Here is a 25,441-nt window from a genome sequence, read left to right as displayed (position 1 = left end):
TAGCCACATTACCAACACCTTGGTTGTACATGCTTCTGCAAAACCGTAGTAAAACAATATACTTTTCACTGATTTTGCCCAGCATTCAATGCCCCTCTCAGCCATACTATGTTGTTCAAGATATGCCTGATAAACGTATCTATTATTTCCCGTTTTAAAAATTCTTAGCCAATAATTGATAGTTCTATGAAGTCTCATTGTACGAATGGTGCACCTCCCAAGCTCACCCCTGGTTGCAGCATTATTCTCATGGTATTTAACTTTAAAAGAGATTTGCAAAATTTTGAATGAACAATGGCAGGAGCTTCAACATACCCCCAAATCATAGGTGAGCATGGGTAGTATTTTGGAGTCGAAAATCTTGAGACACATTTTAATAGGAACTTCACCCAGAGATTTTAAACAAGCTATTAGTAAAGATAAGGCTTTGGAAGCTTGATCTGCTAATACTGACTGTGTCTTGGTCGACACACCTCTGCTTTGTAGTACTATTCCCAAATATTTGAAATATGGAACAACTTTGATAACTTCCCTTTGTAAATCCACTTTTCATAATGTCTTAATCTACCCCCTTTTTCTAAAAACTATAATATTTGTCTTATATACTGTCAATTTGTATTTTATCACAATAATTACCCAATTGGTTTAAAAGTCTGTGAAGTTTTATCGATGTTTCCGCAATCAAAACTAAATCGTCTGCAAAGAGAAGGTAGAAAATTAGTAAAACTTTGTGCATCTATGTAATGTTTTTTCCTGTTAATGTTCTTTTAATATATTGAGATTTTTGTGATGTCGGTTTTGAAAGCAAAATATATTTGGACATGAAAAGGGTTAAAGTAAAATAGCATTTTATGTAAATTTCAGTGTTATTGCACTGAAACTGTTTCTATAACCCAACTTCTAACATTATCTGCCAATATCATTGGGAAGTTGTGTGTTGCCCATTCCGTTTTCTCAAATTAAATGAAAAGTGTTGATATAGTCAATTCATGCCCTCCATAGATACCAAAATGATGTACGTTAGCAACCATTGTGCAAAACAAAGGCATCATAGGGAATGACGATCTTCAGAGTTCCTGTCAATTAAAATTGTATTGCGCTTCAGTTTGGTTTTCAAATTATCTCAGCTGCTAGCTGTCAGCTGATGGACACTTTATTTATATCTGAAGGCACAAAGAAAAACACCTTCAACACTTCCATGGACTTTGCCATTGACAAGGGTTATTAACTCCCATAGATAGTGTCATCTTCATGACTGTTTGCCTTGAAATACTTTGGCATTCAGGTAGAATACTGGGTTTTGGCCATGTTTTTGTTTACTCAGACTGAAGACATGGGTCAAAGACACACCACCCACACTTAAACCTTGCCAAACTTTTTTGCTAGCTGCCTACAGAGTCTGGTAATTGATACTGAACGGTATGAGCAACACAAAAAACTATTGATGAGATACTTATTTGGCAATATACATGCATATCTTGAAAGATATATAACCAGTTTATGGTCTGCATGTTTATCAAATTTACTTTGGTACAGTAATTACTTTGGCCCCTTTGTGTCTCTGTATGGTAGTGCGCTGACTAGAGACATTCCCAAAAAAAGTATCAATGGACAAAGCCCCGAATCGATAGAGAGGTATTATCTTACAAAATCTCCTGAAAGCTCATACATTCTTGTACACTCCAATTATTTTATTAAAGTACCAAAACTGACTGTAACATGGCTGATAAACTGACTGTTTAACATAAGGCAACAAAACATGATGCATAAAAACAAATACTAAAAAAAATTACGACGTTGAGGGCGCTGTTCAAATTATCTGCCTCCCCCATCAAAGACTGGGGAACAGTACATGAAAGAATTCTAAATTCAAGTCTAGACTTCTGGAAGAAAATTATTGGCTCAAAAAAGTGAAGATGTTTATACTATCTTCTTGAGATTACAAATTTTGAGTAAACATACAGTGTCAAAAATACATTTCTTGAAAATTCATCTTCTGGAAATAGGTCACTAATCTAAGTGGCCATGCGCCACAAATGAATAAAAATCATACTGTACATCTCAATGGAACAAAATTTAAAATGTTTAATTCCATCTTCATTGAGCAATAAATGTAAATAATATGGAAAGAGGACAAAAGACTTCATCTTTTAGTCACGAGATATGGTATTATGAGTCAAATTGAAAGTCTTAAAGCAAGCTTTGCTTCAATGAATTGATGAAAAAAGGTGTAGGCAAACGTAAAGTAAGTCTGATAAAAAAGCAATGCTAGATTGTGGCAAGGGAGGTGGTCAGAATGAGGGAATATAATTATTTTGTTCTATTTCAAAGGTTTGATGTACAAATTTGCTGTGAGGGCAAAAGAAAAACCATTTTCAATTATCCTGTTTTCTAATCATTAGAATATTTTTTTGCAAAAGTAGCAAGACTTCAATTTTTCCACTAAATATCTGTCTGAAGACTTCTTTCATTTGTTTGACCACTTCCCTGTCAGGATCCTCCAAGCATTATTTCCTATTCTCTAGGGAACAAAATCTACATCATAGCATTGCTATGAAAACATGGACAGCAGTAGGAAGCATCAATAATGAAAATGAAAAATCAAATATTTACAATTGTATCCTACATGAAATACATGAACTTAAAGTTGACACATTCATTTGTTCTACAGTATCTACGTCACTCTCAAGTTTCATATAGTACAAGCTAATTATTTCAAATATGATTAAATACATTTTTAAAAAAGGATTGGTAAAGAAAATCTTGACAGCATGACAGCTGAAACTAACATAAAATATAATTTGCCGGAGCATATTGTGTCTGATTGTCAAATTTATGCTGACATTGGTTGTAAGACAAATGAAATTACAAGAGTTCCATTACATCAAGCTTGAAATGTCTAATATTGTTACACAAAGTAAGCTTTCTAATGCTTTTCTATTTCTTTTTAGACTTTTGTAAATACATAGACTTTATAGAACAGAAATATTTACACTTTATGAACTGTTTCACCTTATGTGTAATTTTCTTCAAACTAAGTAAGTGATGCCGTCAAAAAATTTCACTCTCAAAAGTATGTGAAGACGATGACTTTATAACATCACAAACTTAAAGTCAGGGTTATGGCTACCTTGGGGACAAGATCACCCATCCTCACCACCGATTTCTTTGCTATCATAATTTGGCGTGATTTTGGCCAAAATCATCCTTGGAGAGGTCAACAATACAGGCAAAGTATGGATTCAGAGATTATATTTGATGTGGCACATTGAAAACTCTGAGTCACAAATATTGATGATGTTTACACCTTTGATTCAATGTTGTACCCGTGTCTACTTATAAAATATCTTGATGTTGCTGTTATCTAATTCTGCTACTGCAATCCTGTCTTTTTGCACTGCAATATATCTGGGGTTTCTCAACTGCCACACATCACAAAACAAATCACCACTCCAACTTCCATCCGATTTACATTTTACTATCCTGTGATTTCCACCGTCGCAAACATACACATCATCGTTGTTGTCAATATCCATGCCAAATGGATACCACAGCTGGCCATCACCCCTACCTAACTCACCGTATTTATCCCTAAATTTCAGCTCATCATCAAAACGTTTGATGCAATGATTCCAATGGTCGGACACCCCAATTTCCCCGCTGCTATTAACAGCCACAGAGTAAGGCCGATTGAACTGTGATAGGCCACACAATTCTTTATTATTAATCTCTGAAACATACTTGCCACCTTTGGTGTATTTCAGTAACCGATGACCCCTTGCATCGGTAACCACAAGAAACCCAAGGCATATGGTAATGCCGTGAACATCTATATCCCATGTCAGGCTGATTAATGTGAGAATTTTATTATCTTCATCACAAACAACTATCTGAAAATTTCCCCTATCATTCATGAAATAGTGGCTCTCATCAGAGACGGCCACATCCCATGGTTTGAAAGGCCTAGCAAATCGACCATCAAAACTTCCTAAGACTTTGTCGCACCTGTAATCTTCATTCAGTATTCGTACAATATTGTTTTCCGGATCACATACCACCAGAAGGTTACCATGGAACACCATCCCTCTGGGTTGCTTAAATTTTCGTCCTGTTTTCTGACTGTAGCCATCAGTAAACCGCACTGACCAGTCACCTGTTGGGTAAAACAGGCGTAAAATAACCTTTATAATAACTTGGGAATGTATAAAGAAGCTTACTTAAAGATCATGCACAAGTATTCAGAAAAACGGAAGAAATATGTATTGTAATAAGCAATATTCCACTGAAGATTTGAAGGAACTATCAACAGTTACCTTTTGACATTTTTAGAAAGAAAATAAATTATTTTTTTCTTCCTTTCCCTTAAATGTATGTTGAAAAGTATTTGCCTTTCAAACATAATGAAGTATGTACAATATAGGCAATGATATTGTTGGCATTTAATGTCAGTTTTTGATAAAATTTGGTTGTGAGCAGTTCCTCACATTCTTAATTGGCAATTTGAACACCAGCCAATTTTTCTTGACTTGGAGAGTAGAAAAAGAAACACTACTTGCTAAAAAGAATAAAAGGAATGGCAAATGTATCAACAACTGGCAGCTTACAGACTTTAAATATTTACCAATTGTTTCTCCAAAATGAAGAAGTTTTAAACTTTTTCCTGTATACCTTTCTTATATTGTGATGCCAAACTCGGTTGTTCTTTCGTGCCTGATGTTTCATCAGTGAGAGAATCTTTCCACCTGGCAGATTCTGATCCCTCTTCAACCTCTGTAGAAATCCATACATTGTCTGTTTCAGCCACTCTTTCCATTAGTCACATGTTTTGTCACTTTGACTTCCCCAAACGCAGGTTCGGCTGACTGTATACCTGCCCCTGCAAAAGGTGTCTCATCTTAAGTTGAAAATATTACATGTGGCAAGGCTGTGCAAGTACATGCATGTACATGGTGACTCAAAAATTAAAAATACCTACACTCCTATACTTTTTTCAAACTTTCCAGAAGAAAACTGAATTCACAGCATGCAAAATTTGGTACTACAGAAACATTAAAATACCTGACATTTACTGATATTTGAAATTCAAAATGGCAGCCATCCTTACTTTAACTCGACGGGAAATGAAATTTCTGATATTCACAAAAAGTCAGCTAGTAAAAGCTTTACTCACTGAGCTTAAAAATGAGCCCAACAAATGCTAAAGCACAAAAATATAGAAAGAGTTGTTGAGAGACTGAATATCTGTCCCAAAGGCACAGTCTATCTTAATAATCCTTCGTTTTTCAAAATGGCTTCAGTAATTATATGAACTCAGTCATTTATATAGACAGAGGGTTTTACACATGAATTAGATGTAAAAGACTGTCATGTTATGAAAGGATATCTAATTCTACCACAAATTTATTCGAAGTTTCTTCTGCGCATATTTTTGGTTGTAATTGCCGTGACATATTCCTCGCTCCTTCATCATCCCTTCCCGGATTATCTGTTAGCGATTGCTTTCTTCTTAGAGCAGCTTCAGTCAATGCAGCGAACATTGCACCATTTGAACATGTCCCTTCAAAGACGTGTTTTAGTTCCTTTGCCCTTTTGAAGCTTTAGGAAGGCTTGGCAATGTTTGCCAGAATCTTCTTTGAGAGTGCCTCTTCAGACCAATCAACTGCACACAAATCTGCATGTGAAGGGCAATGTTTTGAGATGAAATTACCGAGATGGGAATTCTCCTTTAACACAGTTGGTAACCCGATTGCCACAACTTCCAGACCGTAAAAGCTATAATCCATATAGTATGGTGTTGGCAGATAAAGATGTGATTGTTGCAGATATGTTAACAAAGTGCCAGCTGAGCGTTTATGATAGAGTTTTACATCAACATGATCACCTAATTTTTGCACTATTGCCTTTTTATGATTCTGGTCAATATTTTGAGGAACACCTAACTTCCATTCAGACTGAGGTCGGCTCAACTGTGACTCTTTCCTCATGTCCGCTGCTTTCTTAATTGAACCAGCTATTGTCTCACACCCTTCAATGGCTGATGTTTCAAAATTCCAACATGTCAGTATACTGTATGTTGAAATGTCTTCACATATCTGTAAGTCTCGTTTGAAGAATTCACCCATGGGTTTGGGAAGGATCTCTTCATGAAGGATATCAGACAGTCTCTTGTCACCCTGATCTGCTCGGTAGGCATTTCAAAGTGTTCATGTATTCGAGGCCCAATAGAAAACAACATATCAGCCTCCCCTGCCATTTTCAACATTTTTTCTTCAAGTTTTTCTTGACCATATTTTTCCGTTAGTAGACATTCTTTTTCAGGAATGACATGGTTGATTAATACCAACTTAGCACCAGGGAACAGTCGGGCTCGGATATCAGCTGCAGCAGACCCTGTCTTTGGCGCATACCCAACCACATATTTATATTTTTCAACACTTTGAGATCAGGATAGTAGATCTCATGATTCAGCAACCACTTAATTCTGGGATTTCATCATCTGGATCAGCCCTCTCCTTTAATTTTGCCGGAATCAAAGTAACACCACATTCTTAGCATCATCATCCTGGTCTTTTTGATTTCTAGACTCAGTACAGTCGAGTAAGCTTTCAGGTTTTGTCCCATCACTGCCTTCCTAGAACAGAATTCTTGAATGACAATTCTGTGAAAGCCAGTTAGACCACACTGATCTGCTTTCCACTCATCATACAGGAACAGTGCCCCAGCTGATTCCTCCATGTTGTATTGTCGCTGAAATAGAAAATAAAAGAATATATATACATGACTTTTATATGCAGGGCATTTTTCAAGGGACGGGGTCCCTCTGAGGCAAATATTGGTGGACTGCAAAGACTGATCTTGGCATGTATATATTAACCCTTTGCACCCTGACCCCCTGGTACTCTATGACGTCATCGGACATTTCTGTTCGAGCCGGGTTCAAATGGTTAAGATACCACAAGTCAGATATATCGCAATAAAAATAGTCACTTTATATGTGTTAATATAATGTGGCAAAAAATATTTAATTACAGGTGACAACCAAATCTGTGACAGCTGACTCTTTCTTATGTAGGGGACTTGAAACTACTGTATCAAGAATGAAGTTACAAACAGATGATATTAATTGTTTTTTATGTAATACTTTATGATAGTCATGCAGATGGGTACGATATGCCACGTACAGTTCACTTTTCACTTTTGTGAAACCCTGATTATCTGTACGAGCAGAGTCAAATTTATTTGCCTGCATGTTCAAGTCTTGTGTGCACCTGTGACATATAATATAGTTCATGGTTTGAAAATGAAAGACTTAGACTGATAAACTTTTGCTCAAACTTTCCTCAAGCAATTAACTTTAAATCATTCTCTGTCAAAATCAAGAATAACCAAATATGAAATGAAAATGCTCACGTGTTTCATTATATATTGCAGTTGTCTGTGAATGTAAACTTTTGTCATGTTTGCAACTTCATTTAAAATGTTATGATTAACATCATGAACAATATAATATCACCATAAATTAATATCAAAGGTCATATAAACATGTAATTAGCTGAAATAAAAATACTAAATTTCTTTGCCTTCTGTCATTGTATCACTTTATATAGCAAATGTAATTGCCTTCAGTCAAGTCCTTCAAGCCATATATGCCAAACTGTGAAAGCTCATTAGATGTGCAAATTATAAATCGGCCGACATGAAAATGCAAAATGACTTTCAATATTGTTTTAACCTAGTATCATCAATGTACATAGTGTGTTTCACCAACTTTGATCAAGTTAATCGAGGTATATATCCCTAATTAGGAAAGTTCATTAAATAGCAAATTAGGAATTGGCTGAAGCGAAAATGCTTAATGACTTTGAACAATGTATCATTGTATCTTTAATGTTACTTTGTACATAGCAAGTTTCATCACTTTGGTCAAGCCAATTCAGATATATATCCCTAAATAAGGGAAAATTCATTAAATATGTAAATTAGGAATTTTCTAAAGTGAAGATGTTTAAAGACAGTCAATAATGTTATATAATAGTATCTTCAATGTCCATAGCAAGTTTCGTCAACTTTGGTGATGTCAATCAAGATGTATACCCCTAATTAGGAAAATTCATTAAATATGCAAATTGGAAGTTGGCTGAAGAGAAAATACTTAATGACTTTCAATAATGTAATAATGATTAATCATAGTATATTCAATATACATACCAAGTTTCGTCAATTTTGATCAATTCAGATATACATCCCCTAATTAGGACGTTCATCATATATGCAAATTAGCAATTTTCTTTCACGTCACCCCTTAATATCTTTCGAGACTGATATATCCTGATGTGGTTCAACATTTGCAGAAAATCTCATAAGATTTGTGCAGTTGTTTTCAATTTATATCCGTTTCTTTTCTAAAATCATTAATTATGCAAACGAGCAACAAGCATGGAAGCCACACCCCCCAAAAATCTAATTAGTTCTTGCCATTTGCAAACTGAATCTATGTACCAGATTTGATTCTCATCTGTGAGTGAACACGAGAGCTAAAAATCTGGGGTCACAGTGCAAATTTAGCACTACAGTAACATTACCAAAGATTTACTTAAACATTTGAAATTCAAAATGGCTACCATCCCAAAGTTTTCTCTGCGAAAGAAAACAAAATTCCTGGTCTTCTGAAAATTAAAGCTGGTGATAACTTTATAAGCTTCAAAATGAGTTCCCACAAGTGGTAGGCCACAGAAGAATACTGTAAAAGTTTGAGAGTCCAAATATCTTGTCCTGCGGTGCATTCTAGTAATTAACCCAGCCTTCGATTGTACATTTCACGTACTAACTTTCAAAGAAGCCTTTGTATTTCGATCCTATAGAATGAAATTACATTTTGGTAATGACATACAATAGCATACAAACAATGATGGGCAACGTCTTAAGTTCAAAAGTCAAACTGTAAAACGTTTCCCGTTAAACTTACCTCTTGTTGGTCCTATATAGCTGTTGTTGAGGTACTTGTGTACGCGTGATGCAAGTTTTGACTATAAGTAGTGACTTGCAATGATTTTTGGGATAGCTGGGTTAAAGTTCAATCACCCAAGCCATTAATTCAATTGAGTTTGACAAGGTGGCATACTCTTGTATGACTGTAACCTTTTCGTAACTAGCCACTGATTTCAGGCAAACAACCTGAATATTATGTACTTGAACTGTTCAGTTGAAATGTAGTACAAACTGTCAGGAGCAGATTTCATTTCATTTCATTGGAAACCAGCTTGATGCAGACAAAAACATTGTCGTGATTATAAATCAATATATGTGCGTGTACCTTTTTGTTAGTATCAGCACCCAGGATCAGCACCATTCCCTCCACCATAATAATAAACAGACAGTACCAATTATGCCTATATGAGATACAGTCCTTTTTATGAACAGCTGTTACCGTTGATAGCACCAACATGAAATGATTCTTGTTGCAAGGATTTCCTATGGTGACATCAGGAAGAATGAGTGATACTAAGGTATACTGACATAAATATTCATTAGATAAGCAATGAATAATTTAAAAGAGTAGCCATCTCTGATTCATTAACCATCATATCTAAACACTATACCTACAGTTGCATGTATAACCTATAACAATGTATAATACAAACCGAACTGAAACTAATTGCCTCATGGCGTAACAATTAACCCTTTCACCACCATGGTTTGTCCCAAATCCATTGTTTTCTATGGTAAAGTTGGACCTGTATACAGGGAACTGGGGGTGAAAGGGTTAAAATTCTTCCTCGTGCAAATTAACAAGTACATGGATGTCAAATTTATGTACATGACATTCGCCAGTGATTTGGGGCTCCTCACAGCCTGATTAATGGCCAGGGAATGTACACACAACACAGCTAATAAAAAATCAATAATGAAAACCTTTGACTTCACTATCATTGACAGAATAATGGTCCAATTTAATGAATGATGAAAACTTGAATTGTCACCACTATTGTGATTCCTGTAGCTGACAACAAGTGGCATCTAACTTAATACTTTTCTTGTCTTTAATGCTAAATATCACAATGAAAATTCGTGTTTCATCAAATGCGCTGGATTCCTTGTGCTAATATGAAGAATATGTTATGATGATGGCTATGATGGTTTCAATACGACACTGTCAGATATACTTTATACAATGTAATTATCAGATATTGTCTACATTAAAGCATTACACACAAACACTATCACTTAAAAATTTGTTTGATTTAATCTTGTCTCGGAATCATGATTATTGGGAATAGCTACACACTGTCACATGTTATGATACTTATTATAGACAATTTTATGGAAACGATTATACTACATTGTACATTCCACTGTACCTTGACAGAGAATCATCCTCTTAATAAATTAGAGATACTGGTTTCACCACTTAAAAAACATTTACATAATGCAAAGAAAGTTGCATGTCTTTTGCAGACATCGTCATTATTTTCCTGCTATAATGTTAAGTGCATTGTTAAACAATTTGCCAGCAACTTTCAAGGAATATTTCAATTTTATCAATATCTACCAGTATCTTAAAGGGACATAAGCTGTAACTTCTGGCAAGTTTTTCAGTATTCTGCTTCTGTATATCAACTACTGTCTGACCCTAATCCATTTGTCATGCTGAAATTTTGAGTATTCTTTTTGTCAACACAGCTTGTATGTGTGTAGTGATCATTGTTTACTGTTTACAAATGAATTCTGTACTTGAATACAAGTTTCAACAATAACAATGGAGATTATATTCAATAGGTTTTGTTGATATGCTAAATACTTGGCATTAAATTACAGTGTAGGGATTCAATGCAGAAAGTGTAGGGAAAACAGCAAAATAAAACTTCTGAAAAAATAGTCAAGAGATACAGCTTTTATATGAAGCTTTAATTTATTAAGAGGAAATTCTCTGCCCGGGCATATTTGCATAAATATTGGATAAATTATTAGTCATCGTGTTATAACACTAAACGCTGTCTACTGACACAGTAAAGTGTAATAGCTCATTCATTTTCTGAACTTACTTGCTTTGGACTAACTAATTCTAATCAGCTCACGGTGCGCAAATAACTGTGGGGACACATAACATATGGAATGCAAACTCTTCTATGTTTTATTGTATTCCTTGCAAGGTATTTTCAGCAAATAGAATGGCAGTAACATTACAAAAATTGTCTTGATTAAAATAATTCAGATGCTTTTGATTAATCATTACCATTCCTTAAGGCAGTATGCACCTCAAAAGTGAAAGACTTAAACTTTTGCTCTAACTTTCCTCAAGGAATCTTTCAATCATTCTCTTTCAAAATCAAGAATAAAAATAGGGGGTCACCGTGCAAATTTTGGTACTAGAGAAACAAATTACCCAAGATTTACCGATATTAGAAATTCAAAATGGCCACTATCCCTGTGTTAACTCTATGGAGAAAAATAAAATTTTTCGAATTTCGAAAAACTAAGCTGTTGAAAAGTTTTCTTTCACCAAGAGCTTTAAAATGAACCCCCACATGTGGTATATCAGAAGAGAATTGTAAAAGTTTGAGAGTCCGAATGTCTGTCCTTGAGGTGCGTTCTACCTTAACTTGTCAGAGGTTTCTTTACAACACCATACCTGTACATTTTGATAGCATGGCCACTCTCTGGGACATATGGTGGTGTGGTTGAACATTTTTACATTTTTTCCCACGTTTTATACAAACTTTTTGGGAGAAAGCCATACATTTCAAGGCAATGTGGATAGGTTTGGGTTACAGGAAATAAAATGTTTTCCATTTGGCCATATTTTACATAGATCAATATCATATGTGGTTCTGAATATAAAGCATTTCTCTGAAACGGAATTAAAACACCAGGTAGTTGAAGATTAAGAAACAGGAGCAGAGAATATGCAACAAGCATTGAGGGAAAACAACAACACAATAAATAATACAAGTCATGTGAAACTACTATAAGATAAGAACACAACCACAAATTGTTTTTGAATAAGTGAACAGCCTTGTGACACTGTATGTTTCTATTTACCGTTTCTATTACCATGTATGTACAGAGAAAACCTTCAAAGAGTTACGCAAACACTTTTCTACATTCGTCACACAAAACTGTTAAAACTTTTTCCATGATTCAAAGAATAGTTTGTTGGCAGCCAAGGAAACATACAACAGTATTAAATATTCAATAAGTTTACCAAAAGTGATATTTCAGTTAATGGTCAATTGCAAGAAATTTGTCTTTACTGTAAGAATTGTTATTTTTATAATGTACTTCCATTAAGATAGAGCATTAAAACATATACTGGACTGCAAATTTTTGTCAGAGTTTGGAAGAAGGAAATGAAACTTTAAAAAGGTTAAAATTGAGATACTATATGTAACTGTAACATACAAGCTACATGTGTGGCAGTGATTAGCATAAATAAATTCCTGAGGATAAAACTAGGTCAACTGACAATATAAAGTGGTGTAATTTTAGTCACAGTGAACAGAGTAAAGAGCAAGTATCCTTGTAAAACATAAAATAGTGTATCAAAAATTAATATTCATGTAAAATAGACATTTGAAATACCCTTGTCTGTTTCGTAGACATATAATATATAAATCCAAGAATTTAAACAATTTATGAAAAGACAAACTTCAGAAAAAGACTTAAAAAGGCATACAGTTAAGTCAATGCTTTTGATAAAATAATGTTTTAATATATCTTCATAAAGCAGGCAGTGTATTATGTATTAATTTGGAGGAAGCACTTTCATTTGACTTAGGATAAAATTGTCATTTTAGCACATTTTGAACAGGACATTATTATATTAAGATGTCTTGAATTTTTTAAATGAAATCTGTTTATTTCGGACACTCTTTTCAATGGCAGTGTTTCTTAGTGAATCAACTATTGAACTTTCTGTCTTAAAAATCCATCTATACTAGTGAGGTTTCCTGATTATGGAGGTATCTGCAGGGAATCTAACAAAATAATGTAGATATTTTATCACTGCACACTTATTTACAAAAAAAAAATTTGCTTAGCATTCATCAAGTCACACGACACAAAAAAATCTCCCAGACATGCTTGTGAGTTCTGATTCAGGGAGTTCCTGTATATATGCACCAACTCACAACCATGTTCTGTTTAATATAATATTTGCTATGTTGCACAGCATAAAATACCTCTCTGAGAACAATAATTATCAACAATAAATATCCATTATCTATTCACAACCAAGTTTGGGTCAAAACTGAAGAACAATGGGACCACGCTAAGGTGAAGTACATTCTGTACAATAAAGCACAATCTTAGGGGTATGCTGTACTTATTTACCAAGCACCCCTAGGCAAGGATTGATTTCAAACATGGAGGCCAGGCAGGCCTAGGCAGTCAACACAAAATGGTACTTAAAGAGTGTTTGTGAAATGGAAAGTGATCACCAGTAATATCATCTGTCTCATCAACATTTTTACATTTACATAATGTATAAAGGATGAAACATGCATGGATTACATGGTTGTTTAAATTTCAATCTTTTCCCAGGGGCTATGCTTCGATCAAAGCATTTAGTTTCATGATTTTGTTTCATATAAATTTTGTAAAAACATCTACAAAGACACAATCTTTAAAATGCCCCTTTATAAACGTATTTCATAGTTTTCATCTCGATTATGGGAAGATATTTCCTTTAAAAATGTCTGAATATCAAGTCAGACATCCTGTAATACTTGGCAATAAACCTGATTTAAAAATCTTCAGACTGAAAGAAATGTGATGAAAACTGTTCAAAGCCGATGTAAATATTTCCATCTGTGTCAACTTTGGTTGGGTACACAACGGCAGTCACTCCCCGGTCTTTGGGATGTTGTACTTTTCCGGTTTCCAGTTCAAATCGCCAACTGTGCCAGGGACATTTCACACACAGTGATTTGCCGGGCAGGTCCTCAATGTCCCCCATGTGAAGGGGTCCTCCTGTGAAAGGCAGGGCAAATACCATACATGTATCATTATGCAACACTTCATACATTTTAGGCATGGAGAAGACAGAATGTGTATGTACCCCTGAGTCAGGGTCACATCTAACCATTCCATCCCATGTATATATATATATATATATATATATATATATATATATATATATATATATATATATATATATATATATATATATATATATATATATATATATATATATATATATATATATATATATATATTAAATGTTGTTGACGCAAGTTATTTTTAACTTTAAAATGCCATATATATATATATATATATATATATATATATATATATAATATAATATATATATATTAAATGTTGTTGACGCAAGTTGTTTTTAACTTTAAAATGCTGAGAGCATAATTAAACATTATATGTGTTATTTGGTGTTATGAAATGACATCTAGATAACTGTTTGAAATAAATATGAAGTCATTTACAGGTGAGACAATTAAAACTTAAAATTGTCAAACGTTTCACGCTTTATATACAGATTTACTGTGGTTTGCATTGAACTGTTGGCAATACTAGAACTAGACATATTGTCTAGGTTGAGGAGTTGCCTACCCTGTCAGGCGTAATTATTGTCTAGGTGGCAAATATCAGTCAATAACAAAGAATCAACTCTCCAAAAAGGAAATATCATCAGGAAGGAGGTCACATGTAGTCAAAACAACACCAAACATGTACACACATCCCGTTCACTGTCCAAAACCTCATTTGCAAATGTCGTTTGTGCAGATCTGGTGTTATTTTGCCTATGTTTGACCTCCTTCCACATAATGTTTCAACTTTTGCAGAGTTGATTTCTTTGTGATTGGCTGATACAACCGCTAGACGATGATTGCGCCTGACAACGTGGGCAACCCCTCAATTTAGACTGTATGTCTACATGTTATTTCTATATTGCCAATGGTTTAATACATACCATTGTATATTTATTCTGTCAGTGCATCTCAGTTTCAATATACAGTCATTTAAAAGTTTGTGCAGGAAGTCACCTGCAATATACATGTATCAATATGAAATGTGAAATGGTTTCAGTTTTGCCATACCTGCATGTGGACACTTCTCATTGATTGCATACACCTTATCACCATGACGAAATATGGCAATCTTCTGACCGTTGAGTGAGATGCAATGACCCGCTGCAGTACTGCTCTGACGACGAACTTTCTTCCCCGTCACGCTGTGCATTCGACATTTTTGTTTTGCATCAGCCCAGTCATACAGTTCTGAAATAATGAAAATAATTAACATGAAAATTTGACTGAAAAAATCTCATTTTAAATTGTGACTACTCTTATTTAATCAAATTTCCCCACTTTCTGGCATGCTTTTATACAGTCAATCCAGAATTTTTTTGAAAAACAAATATGTATGTGCAATGACATTACATCAAAGACAACACAATTGCAGATCACACTGGCATAGAGAACACAGTGCAAACCACTCTTTCTTCATATGCGTATTCTTTTTCATGCAATAACTTCAACTGAATGACTACTTTCATAGCCCCTGCATGCTCCCCCCTCCCCCCCACCAATGTCCAGGTAGTTTCTGTAATCATGGCCCCCATGGATGTAGAGACAGAGTCATAATGAATCCGAAAGCCTGTACACTCTGTAACAGCTGATCAGTCATATTTTACTTGATTCAGTACTGAATTGTAATATGACATTAGAGAAAGTCTATGATTGTAATTTTTCCTCATAGTGTGCATCTTCCTGACAGACATATTTTGACCTTTGATGAACAGAAAAAGAAGTAAAATTTCTGTAGAACGGCTACAGCATGCACTATTTGCACTCTTTCTCCGGGCAGATTTTACTAACTCTACTCAATGTTATCTAGAAACTAGCTGCATGTCCCTTATGGTATGAAAGTAATCAGGCAATACACCATTTTTGACAAAAAAAATGAAATTCATGTTCATTATCATTTCTGGAGTGTGCAAGGGTAGTATTTCTGATGTGAAGATGACACAGCATGGATGTACCTTGCTGCAGTACAGCAGCTCGAGGTTTTGCCTACAGTGGGCTAGCTCTACATGGCAGGGCTACACCTTACCATAGCTGGTAACATACAGCCCTGCCAAGCAGTGCTAGTACACCCAGGCAAAACCTTGAGCTACTCTTCTCAGCAATCAGGGCGTACCACAACCACGTCAATGCCATGATCAAAGAGCAGCATTAGGGTGACCGGACAAGAGGCCCTCCTATTCCCTACAATGGGGCTGACAGTGACACGAGTTTCCGAGATAGAATGCTCAAAATCGAAGGCTTACATTGTAAAGGGGACCAGGTAGTGATAAATTTTCAAATTCACCTTAAGTATGCAACATTTGTACACATTTATGTCTGTTAACAAGGTAATGACGTGAAAATCTTGAAGTTTAAGAACACATTTTGTCAACAAACGTCAGAGGGGATGCCATCTTGGAAGTCGTCTACTCGCACGCGAACGGTCGCTGTGAGAGATCGCGTGAACGGAAACACTTGCATTTCACAGTGAATGTTGTGAATATTAGGAAGTCAAGATGAGTACAAAAATTTCCAAAAAGGTTTTTTTTTCGGAGAAACTGCTGATGATTTTTTATTTTGAAACAGCTATGACTTTTGACATCATTTTCCAAGAGGGAAGGAATGGCCATGCGGGCAAATTGTACCTTACATATTTTTCTACTTGTTATCTGCTCTAAAAAGGCTCAGATATGCTCGCAAAGTAGCGCCATGTTTTTTCAAAGCAGGAAGTAAAGTTCGCAATAGTGCCGCACTTGAACAACGTGCTTTTTCACCCGTGCGCACCTGTCTCTGACCAGAAACAATGGCTTGTATCCATGATACTGGAAACACAAAGGTCAGCGTGAGGACAATCTTCCATTTTCTTTCACTGGACTTATCAACCCATACAATATTCTCACAGAAATAATTTGGAAACTATCAATGCACCTTTCACTGGACTCATTATTGTACAGTTAGTCATCTTTGAGCCATTTTAACAATATTTGATCTGATTTTTGGTCACACTGTCTCTTTATTCCTCATTACAATATTCTCAGGGAAAGAATTTGGAAACTTTGATTTTCCAGAGGCTGCCAAATTGTGATCATGCTAATTAGCCAAATTATTTTTTCAGATTTGGACTTTGTACCAACACTTTCAACAGGTGTCATCAAGATTTTGGCAAAAAATTTCAGTTTTAAAAATCGTACGGTCACCCTAGCAGCATTTATCCGTGAATCTACTTAGTGCTACAAGTCTTGCTATCATGTTCCACCTCAATATTCTAGAATGTCCATGAGTTTATGGTGCGACTCCAATCTACCTCTCCCATGTACAACGTGCCCTACAGTATCTATGTCTGTTGGAGAGACGGTGAAGCAGGTCTGTGGTGGCCGTGAGAATTTAACTCTGCACAATCCTACCTTCAAAGTGGACATTGTCAACGCTGAAATAAAACGCATCATCAGAATTCACAACAGTTGAAGCGTGTTCATCCTCGGGCATGGCTGAATGCAAAACCTTGCGAAATCTTTACAAGTTCCTCTCCGAATCACTGGTAACTTCTCATAGACACTTTGTGATCCCTACAATCCACGAGAGAGCGCTACAGTTCGTTGCAACTGACGCTACAAAAGCACGCTTTTTAAAACGGGGAGTCTTGCAGTAACACACCGAGTATCACCTTGTTCGAACTTTAACGGTTGTTGCAGACTACAACAGGAAGTTTACAACGGAAGTGAATCACACTCACTGAAATGACGTCACCAGACTGAAGCCAACACAATAGCGTGTACAAGCATCGACAACTTGAACTTGAACATCGCTATTGTAATGTTAATACGGATAATAAGGAGCGTGTTTTGGTTTGTGACCGGATACAGTGATTTGTAAAGTCTCACGCTTGTCCCGCAACGAGTTGTCGTTCACACTTGAAAGCGATCGATAAACGCCGAAGTTCATCAACATAACAGAGAAAAAGCGGCCGAATGGCATTGCTCTTGTCACCCGAGATTGAAAAAGACGATACATATCCGCAAGCAAACTACTGTCCTTATTCGAACTCACCAGCAAAGATACATTTGAAGTAGAACAATAAACAACATTAGCACCTGGAGGCTAATAACATGTCTTGACAGGGTCGACAGACGGTGGATAAACAACTGTGCAAACTGCAAAACGCCGCCCACTTAACGGGCTCTTAGGATCAGGGATTCAAACCTTTCACTCACCTTCGAAGTAAACGTTGTCAACTTTGAAATAAAACCTCCCTCCGGAAGGATTCATGTAGAAAAGCGTTTATTGACATGACGGGTTTGTCATGTCAACGGGAAACAACTATCATGCTTTGAGCCGCCATCTTGAATATATTGTGCTGAGCTGATAGCGCCACCACAAAACATTGATGGACTTCTTTTGTGTCTGTCAGTGCGTCTTGGTTTGCGGGGAAGAAATTTTAGTCACCAACCATATGTCCTTTCTTCGTTCGTAATATGTGCACACACAAGTATATAAGTTTGCAAGTCAAAGGATGACGTTTCACTCTAAACAATGGACATTTCGTTATATTGGAAATTTCTGTTGGTAATAAAATCTAAAATACTTTGTATAGGTTTAACCAATAGGGACAATGCCATTTGTATACTTCTGAGGAACATTGATCCTTTAAGCGCCAAAGACAACTTTTGTTGCCCATATAAAATATAACAATATCAATTTTTGCACATTTTTGCCAAAATTTTCATATAAAACTATAGCTAAGGCCAAGAAAATAAAAAGTGTGTTTCTCATCCTAGACATATTTCAAAAATGATGCGGTGACGCCAGTTTTTTTACTATCAAGTTTTTTTATTCTTCAATCAACAAGATAGCGGAAAAACATGAAAACAACATAGGAATGCAAGCAGATATAAATGCACAGCATTGTTGCTGTATTATTTTTGCATAGCAAGTTCTGCGATTTGACTTTTAGTGCAGCAATTCACAGTTTTGACAGCGTAGTATAACAGTGACTGTGTACAGTTCTGAATGGTATGTTAGTGTCAGCTATTTTGTTTACAGTTCTGATTTATACAGCACTGTGTATGCACTATTGTCGCGTATTTTTGTGTCTATTTTTTTATTTCCTTATGCACAAAAAAAGTTGATGCTGCGAGTCTGAATAGACACGCGCGAGGATGAGAAACAAACTTCTTATTTTTCTTGGCGTAATGAAATGTGATGTCTACTTGGTCCAAAATTAGCAAAAATATTACAAAAAATTAATAAAAATTAAAAAAAATGTTACACAAATGTTGTTGGGAAAAATTACAGCACTCAAAGGGTTCAACATAATTTCAGATTTCTTGAGAAATGAATTGGCACACTTTTTGGGAGGCAATGTTAACACATGGTTTCAGTACTGCACTGTCAAGTATTACATGTAGACTGTAAAGCACAGTCGTGTGAGGGCGCTGGGAGCGGAGATACTGAGCGCCCACACACAACCATGCTTTACAGTCTAGTATTACATGCTTTAACACATTGTTGTACAGACATGTGTTGCTTCATGTGTTTTTCTTTCTGTCAAGTAGTCTACCAACAATGTTAATTAAAACAAATTCAGACAAACTTTTCAGCAATGCAATGACTTTATTGTAATAGCAAATTAAAGAAAACACAAACAAGCACACAAATCCTTGATGAACTGCTTTGCATTAATATTCTGGAAAAAAAGAAACCTGAAGAACAATGGAACCAAACAGAACAATTTACTAATCAGCACAATCCTAGGGGGTCCAGTTTCAAACAAAGCTAATGATTGCTTTCATAGGGCCAAATGAAAAAAAATGTTTCCAGTAACATGCGTCTGAAAATGAGGGTACCGGGTAGGTGGGCCAAAGGAAATTTAAAAAAAAAATTCTTTGTTGACTGAGAGCCATGAAATATAGTAGAATTTAGAAAATTTACTCTAAATATTGTTCAAAATGTAAGAAAATGTCCGGAGTCGGTCTGGTTAATGGAAACACACATATTGTTTTATATTTTGCCTACAGAGATTAAACCCAGTTTCATCAACAGCACTGTTATTCCACACGGAGGAACAAAGATGTTCATCACCCTATGACAAATGTCATATGCATTAGCTTCTGTTTGTAGAGAGCATGGTGGGATGTTTGACTGTCAAAATTGACATCATAATATTGCAATCTCACCAATGAATGAAACGATAAATGAAAAGGCATTTTCTTTAATATGCAAATTGATTGTGAAATACTACAGAATGCAAATTTTGATTAATTTGTTCATTATAATTGTAACCTCTCCTTCAAGAAATAAAAACTCCTCGATGGAGTTTGTAAGTAGGGCATTTTAGGACATCATTTGCAAAAGAAGAGTTGAACAAACTGGACTTACCCCTCAAACACCAGTGGTTTAGTCCAACCCCAATGTTTTCAAAGGTTAGCTTCTAGACTTCTGTTTGGAAACAGAGGTTGATGAGCTGGTTTAAACATACAAATTACTAGTAGATGGTTACATTCATGTTACTGCCTTACTCACTCACTTTCTTTTAAATTTTGACACAGAAATTCTCGACAATGGAAATGGTAACATACAGCATAATAGCTGTAACGTTTGATGATGTTTTCAATATTTTTGTTTGGCAGTAGACTGAAAGATCCATCACGCAAGAGTAGCGTAGAGAGCGCCCTCTAGCGACGGATCTTTCAGTCTAGTTTTGGGGGAAAATAAGTAATTTTTATTCCTCTGCCGTAAGTAAGTTGCAATACACAGTATTTTTTTTAGTGCAAAACATTGTGTAGAACATGCATTTTTCAAAAGTAGAAAAAAAGGCTTCTGACAAACAAATCTGGAAAGTGGAAAATGCATCAACAATTATAGCTAATAGTATTGATATTACAATCACATCGGCAGGCCATACTGATTTGCATATGTAATGTTCAACCTGTCACCCCTTTTCAAAGTTTAGATGTCAAAGAACAACAGAGTTAAAGTATGATTGTGGAAAAGGAAAAAAAAGTGCGATACATTGTCACATATACCCAGAGATGCATAAAATTTTTTCTTGCTTAAATATAGTTTAAAAAAAGTTTTCCAGATCTTGAATAGATACTTAATTCGATAGATTTTTTTGTATCAGCAAAATACAATTCTGTACAGATCAACCAGAGAAAGCCCTCAAACTGTAAATGGCTAAAATTCCACTGTATTAAAACACTGCAAATTCAGTTGTAAATTTATAGTAAAGAGTCCTCAACACTGAAAATTTCAATGTTATTCAAAAACCGACAATGCACACATTACTATTTAAATACAACAAACCAAATCTCAAAACCTAATATGGACGTACCAAGGATGATATCGGACGCATATCAAAAACTCTTTGTCAGATTGGCATATTTGTCTAAGCAGATAACAGTGATTTGCAGTGAATACAGATAAACATGCTGTATGCAAACTGACTTCTGAAGGCACAGTTCTCAACAATGCAAGACTCATGATTATACTGAAAACACCTGCATGGCTCTGGAAAGATACTGAACTCAGTTACAATGATTGGATTACCTCAGAAAGAGTTGACCTTTTTATAAATATATATTTTTTTGATATTCTTATCTTCCAAAGTTCAACATACAATAACACAAAATGTACTCATTTCATAGTACTTTCTATTGAACACTGGTAAATTTCGCTCATGGCCAGTGCAGTATTGATTCATTTAGACCAAAGAAGAGAATATTACATTTACAGAAAATGTACAGCAAAATATCATTCAAAGAAACGTCTTATATATTCTTTATTTATAGATATTTTTAAAGAAATTCTGAGTGATGATTTACATAGAGTGATACAGCGCCCTCTATAAATATAGTAAACTCCTTTTGTTTTCAGGACAGGCTGGTAACACACAGGAACCCTGGATGGAGCACACATTGACCAGTTCCCTGCTCAATGGTGTGCTTTGCTTTGCTACACTGCCGTCCCTATGTGACGGAGAAGAATAATAGTGTATCCCTAAAGTATTCTGTCAAAAAAGCAACTAGTGTGAACAGTGAACTATCACTCACAATTGAAATTACATTTTCAGTCTTACACTCTGCATGAGTTTATAAACTCAGCCCTATTGTTATATTGCCAAATTGCTACACACATTAAAGTTTGAAAACATAATTATCTATAGAGAAAAATATTATGGCAAAGATTGACAATTTTCAAGGAGAGGAGAGAAAACTCATTTTTGATGGATGAAGAATTTTTATTTAGGAATGTGCACTCATTTTGATTGAAAGGAATCGATTGAATCATTAGTTTTTTATTATTTGAAAAGGACAAACTGAATATTCAGATGGCAATAATATATTTCACCTTCACAATTTGTTGAAATATTGAAATAATATTTGATTGTATTTATGACAAGTTCAGAAAATATTTGTAAAACAATATTTCATTTTATGCCATTTCAACATCTTAACACCAGTTATTATGTAAACACCAGTTATTATGTATAATTCATAATATATATAAACACATCCAAACCAACAACTATCAGGTAAAAGCCTAAAATGATTTTCAATATTGTTATGTTATGAATAATTTAATTAATAATAAGTACATACAGTGAAAACCTCTATATTATAAACCAACATGAAAACACGGCTGAGCATGTCTGTAAAATATCACATTCCCTTCCAATAATATAGACTTCTCTATATGTGAAGTAAAATCATTCTGCCTGTTTTAGAATCTCATCGACTGATTGCTTTAAAAACTCACAAGACTTGAAAGACTTTCAGATTTCAAAAAAAGTGACCTTTAGAGGGCGCTATTAACCCGACCATGAACACCTGCTCTATGTACTCATAATACAATGACTAACACCATTCATCTCAGTCATTCTCAACAGGATAGGTAAACCTATATAAAATGAAATGGGGTGAAATGGTTATGTAACTATTCAAAGAAATTTCATGCCCAAGGTCACCATGTGTTAGACTCGGTGATTATGTGAAATTAAGTCACTTCAGCTGGTTATTATTAACGCATTGATGACATTTCTTGTGTGAGACACTTTGAGTGACATGATCACAGTACGATCAGAATACATTGCCTCTACATCTGATCTTGCGATGCATTCGGGCATGCTTGGCGTGAACATGATTGGTTGTAGGTATCTCCCAGAATCACCAGCAATATCTCCACTACTGAACCACATTCACAAACTTGTATTTTACTCACCGACTTGGGCCAAGTCTAACCATGAGTGTATACTGGTACGTAAATTAATAAACTTTCCAAAGGATTATAAATACCTTATCATGATGCAATGACAACTGGGAATGATAAAATAACACAATGATATTTGAACTACAGTTTCATCATACTGACTTTAAAGAATTTTAAACTGATCAGAACTCAGTGTAGAGTTCAAAACATACCAGTAATTTTAAAACAATTTTTCAAAAGATTAGAAAGAAAAAACCTGATTTAAAATGTGTAATTAAGACATGATTTTTATCACTGAGACAATAATAGCCGGAGTTTTATGAGAAATCTCATTCAACAGAAATGATTAAAATTGGAGGAAAAGGTTTCTTTGGCTGTTTCTGTTTCTTTAAAGCACTATTTACGGACCTTTAAATCAAATTCAGAAATTGTAAATTCATTATCATATTAAGATTGTCACAATCTTCCAAAATGACAAACCATGGCTGCCCATTGAATTTGGATCTTATATGTTGTACAGGTAAACTATGACCTTGGACTTCCGAAGCTAAACCGTGTAAATTTTTGCCGGATTGGAGTTCTGCCGATTGCACCGATTCCTTTTAGGAATTTGGTGACTTCCCAGTGACTTTTCTTGAGTGCCAGGGTTAGTGGAGTGTCGCCTTTCTGATCTTTGCAGTTGAGAGAGGCCCCACTTGAGAAGAGAAGACGGACAATATCAAGGTGACCATTCTTAGCTGCAAAGTGAAGGGCTGTTTGCTTGTTGCTGTCAATAGCGTTCACGGGCGTGCCTCTTTTCAAAGCAGGAGGGCGGTGTCGTAATGACCTCCGACAGCCGCCATGTGCAGGGGTATGCATTCAGAGTGTTTGGACGAAGCCCGAATGTCTAATCTAGCGCCTTTGTGGATTAAAATTTCAGAGACTTCAGCGTGGCCATTCAAAGCGGCTTTGTGAAGCGGCGTAAGCAGGTGGTGGTCGGGGGCGTCGGTGTCTGCTCTGTCATGAAGCAGCTGCTGCACAGCGTGCTGGTGTCCAAACTGCGAGGCATAGTGCAGGGGCGTGCAGCGCAGAGTGTCTCTGGCATTGACGTCCGCACCGCATTCGGTCAGAAATTTGACGACGTTCTGATGTCCGTGTCCAGCAGCCAGGTGGAGAGCAGTGACGCCTTTCGCATAGTATCCGTTCATTTCCATTTCCCGCGATGTTACGCTTCTGATGTCAAAATTACGATCTAAGAGATACTGTAACATATCGACGTGGCCGCTGGATGCCGCGACGTGGAGGAAGTTCCAGTCCTGTGGAGCCAAAGAGCTGTGTGGTTGCAGCTCAGCGCGTGCACCCCTTTGGACAAGCAGCTGTACCACGTCAACATTACCATGAGCAACCGCCCAGAAGAGCGGCGATTCACGGTAATGCGAGCGGATGGTTGATGAAGCTTTGTGGTCTAGCAAGAATGTGACAATGTCTGTGTTGCCATAGGCTGCCGCTAAATGAAGTGGTGTTATACCGTCTTTGCTTCTCGCATTGACATCTATGTGACACTGTGAGACAAAGAACTGAACAACATCGTAGTGACCCCATTCTGCAGCCTTATGAAGTAATGTTTTCTCACGATCACAGACAACTGTCACATCAGCGCCGTACTTAAGCAGCAACTGTACAGCTTTTAGTCTACCAGCGCAAGCTGCCATGTATAGCGGTGTGTTACCGTGGTTACCTACAACATTCACGTTGCCGCGATTCTCGCACAACTTTGTAAGCGCCTCTATGTTTCCGCTGCGGGCAGCATGATGGAGTGGATCTAAGCTGTACTCGTATTCATAAAATTTATCAATCTGTCGTACAATGCCAATATGCCGGCCTTTCTCAGCGATGTCCCTTGCAGTCAAACCTTGGAAGCGGCCGGTTTCCTTGCCGGCACGAACTTCCACAAGTTGACCAAAGGCACCGTAGGTGTACAGACCACTGACGACTGACGACATATCATGTTTGGCTGCCATGTGAAGCAAGGTAAAACCATCTCTTCTTCTAGTGAGGTCAACGCACTTCATTAACTCTAGCGATGTTCTCTTGTGTCGTCTTGCTACAGCGTCAAACAACTTCCCAAAATACTCTGCATCTGGAAATGAAATACATGAACAAAGAATTTACATTGTCGTTGAACACTAGAATTTTTGAAAATCTTCCAATCAGATCATCTTTACAAATGAACAAAG

At 36.0% G+C, this 25,441-nt stretch overlaps 3 protein-coding genes across 4 annotated transcripts in view; all 3 read right to left on the bottom strand.

Moving 5' to 3' along the window:
* Positions 1–25,441, bottom strand: part of LOC139137307 (uncharacterized) — a 622,870-nt gene that overhangs the window by 570,532 nt on the left and 26,897 nt on the right. The window contains exon 5 of the mRNA XM_070705330.1: positions 22,847–25,344. Within this exon, the coding sequence (XP_070561431.1) occupies positions 24,023–25,344 (1,322 nt within the window). The 3' untranslated portion in view covers positions 22,847–24,022. The remainder of the gene's footprint in view (positions 1–22,846; positions 25,345–25,441) is intronic.
* Positions 1,671–4,855, bottom strand: LOC139138905 (tripartite motif-containing protein 2-like). Its single transcript, XM_070707540.1, has 2 exons — positions 4,669–4,855; positions 1,671–4,153 (listed from the first exon to the last, which is right to left on the bottom strand). Exons 1-2 carry the CDS (start codon positions 4,811–4,813, stop codon positions 3,333–3,335), a joined length of 966 nt encoding a protein of 321 aa, XP_070563641.1. The 5' UTR covers positions 4,814–4,855; the 3' UTR covers positions 1,671–3,332.
* On the bottom strand, positions 10,688–18,385 carry LOC139137003 (Rieske domain-containing protein-like). 2 transcript variants are annotated; one of them, XM_070704901.1, is made up of 4 exons: positions 18,233–18,385; positions 15,054–15,233; positions 11,595–13,968; positions 10,688–11,238 (listed from the first exon to the last, which is right to left on the bottom strand). In XM_070704901.1, the coding sequence occupies exons 1-3, from the start codon at positions 18,285–18,287 to the stop codon at positions 13,742–13,744; spliced, it is 462 nt and encodes a 153-aa protein (XP_070561002.1). In that variant the 5' UTR covers positions 18,288–18,385; the 3' UTR covers positions 10,688–11,238; positions 11,595–13,741. The 2 variants fall into 2 exon arrangements, with proteins under 2 accessions (XP_070561002.1, XP_070560991.1); XM_070704890.1 differs by lacking the exon at positions 18,233–18,385 and adding an exon at positions 17,426–18,230 and having other exon boundaries at positions 10,747–11,238.

This window comes from Ptychodera flava, chromosome 1, assembly GCF_041260155.1.
Source record: "Ptychodera flava strain L36383 chromosome 1, AS_Pfla_20210202, whole genome shotgun sequence".
Taxonomy (NCBI): Eukaryota; Metazoa; Hemichordata; class Enteropneusta; family Ptychoderidae; genus Ptychodera; species Ptychodera flava.
This window is presented reverse-complemented; position numbering and strand designations above follow the sequence as displayed.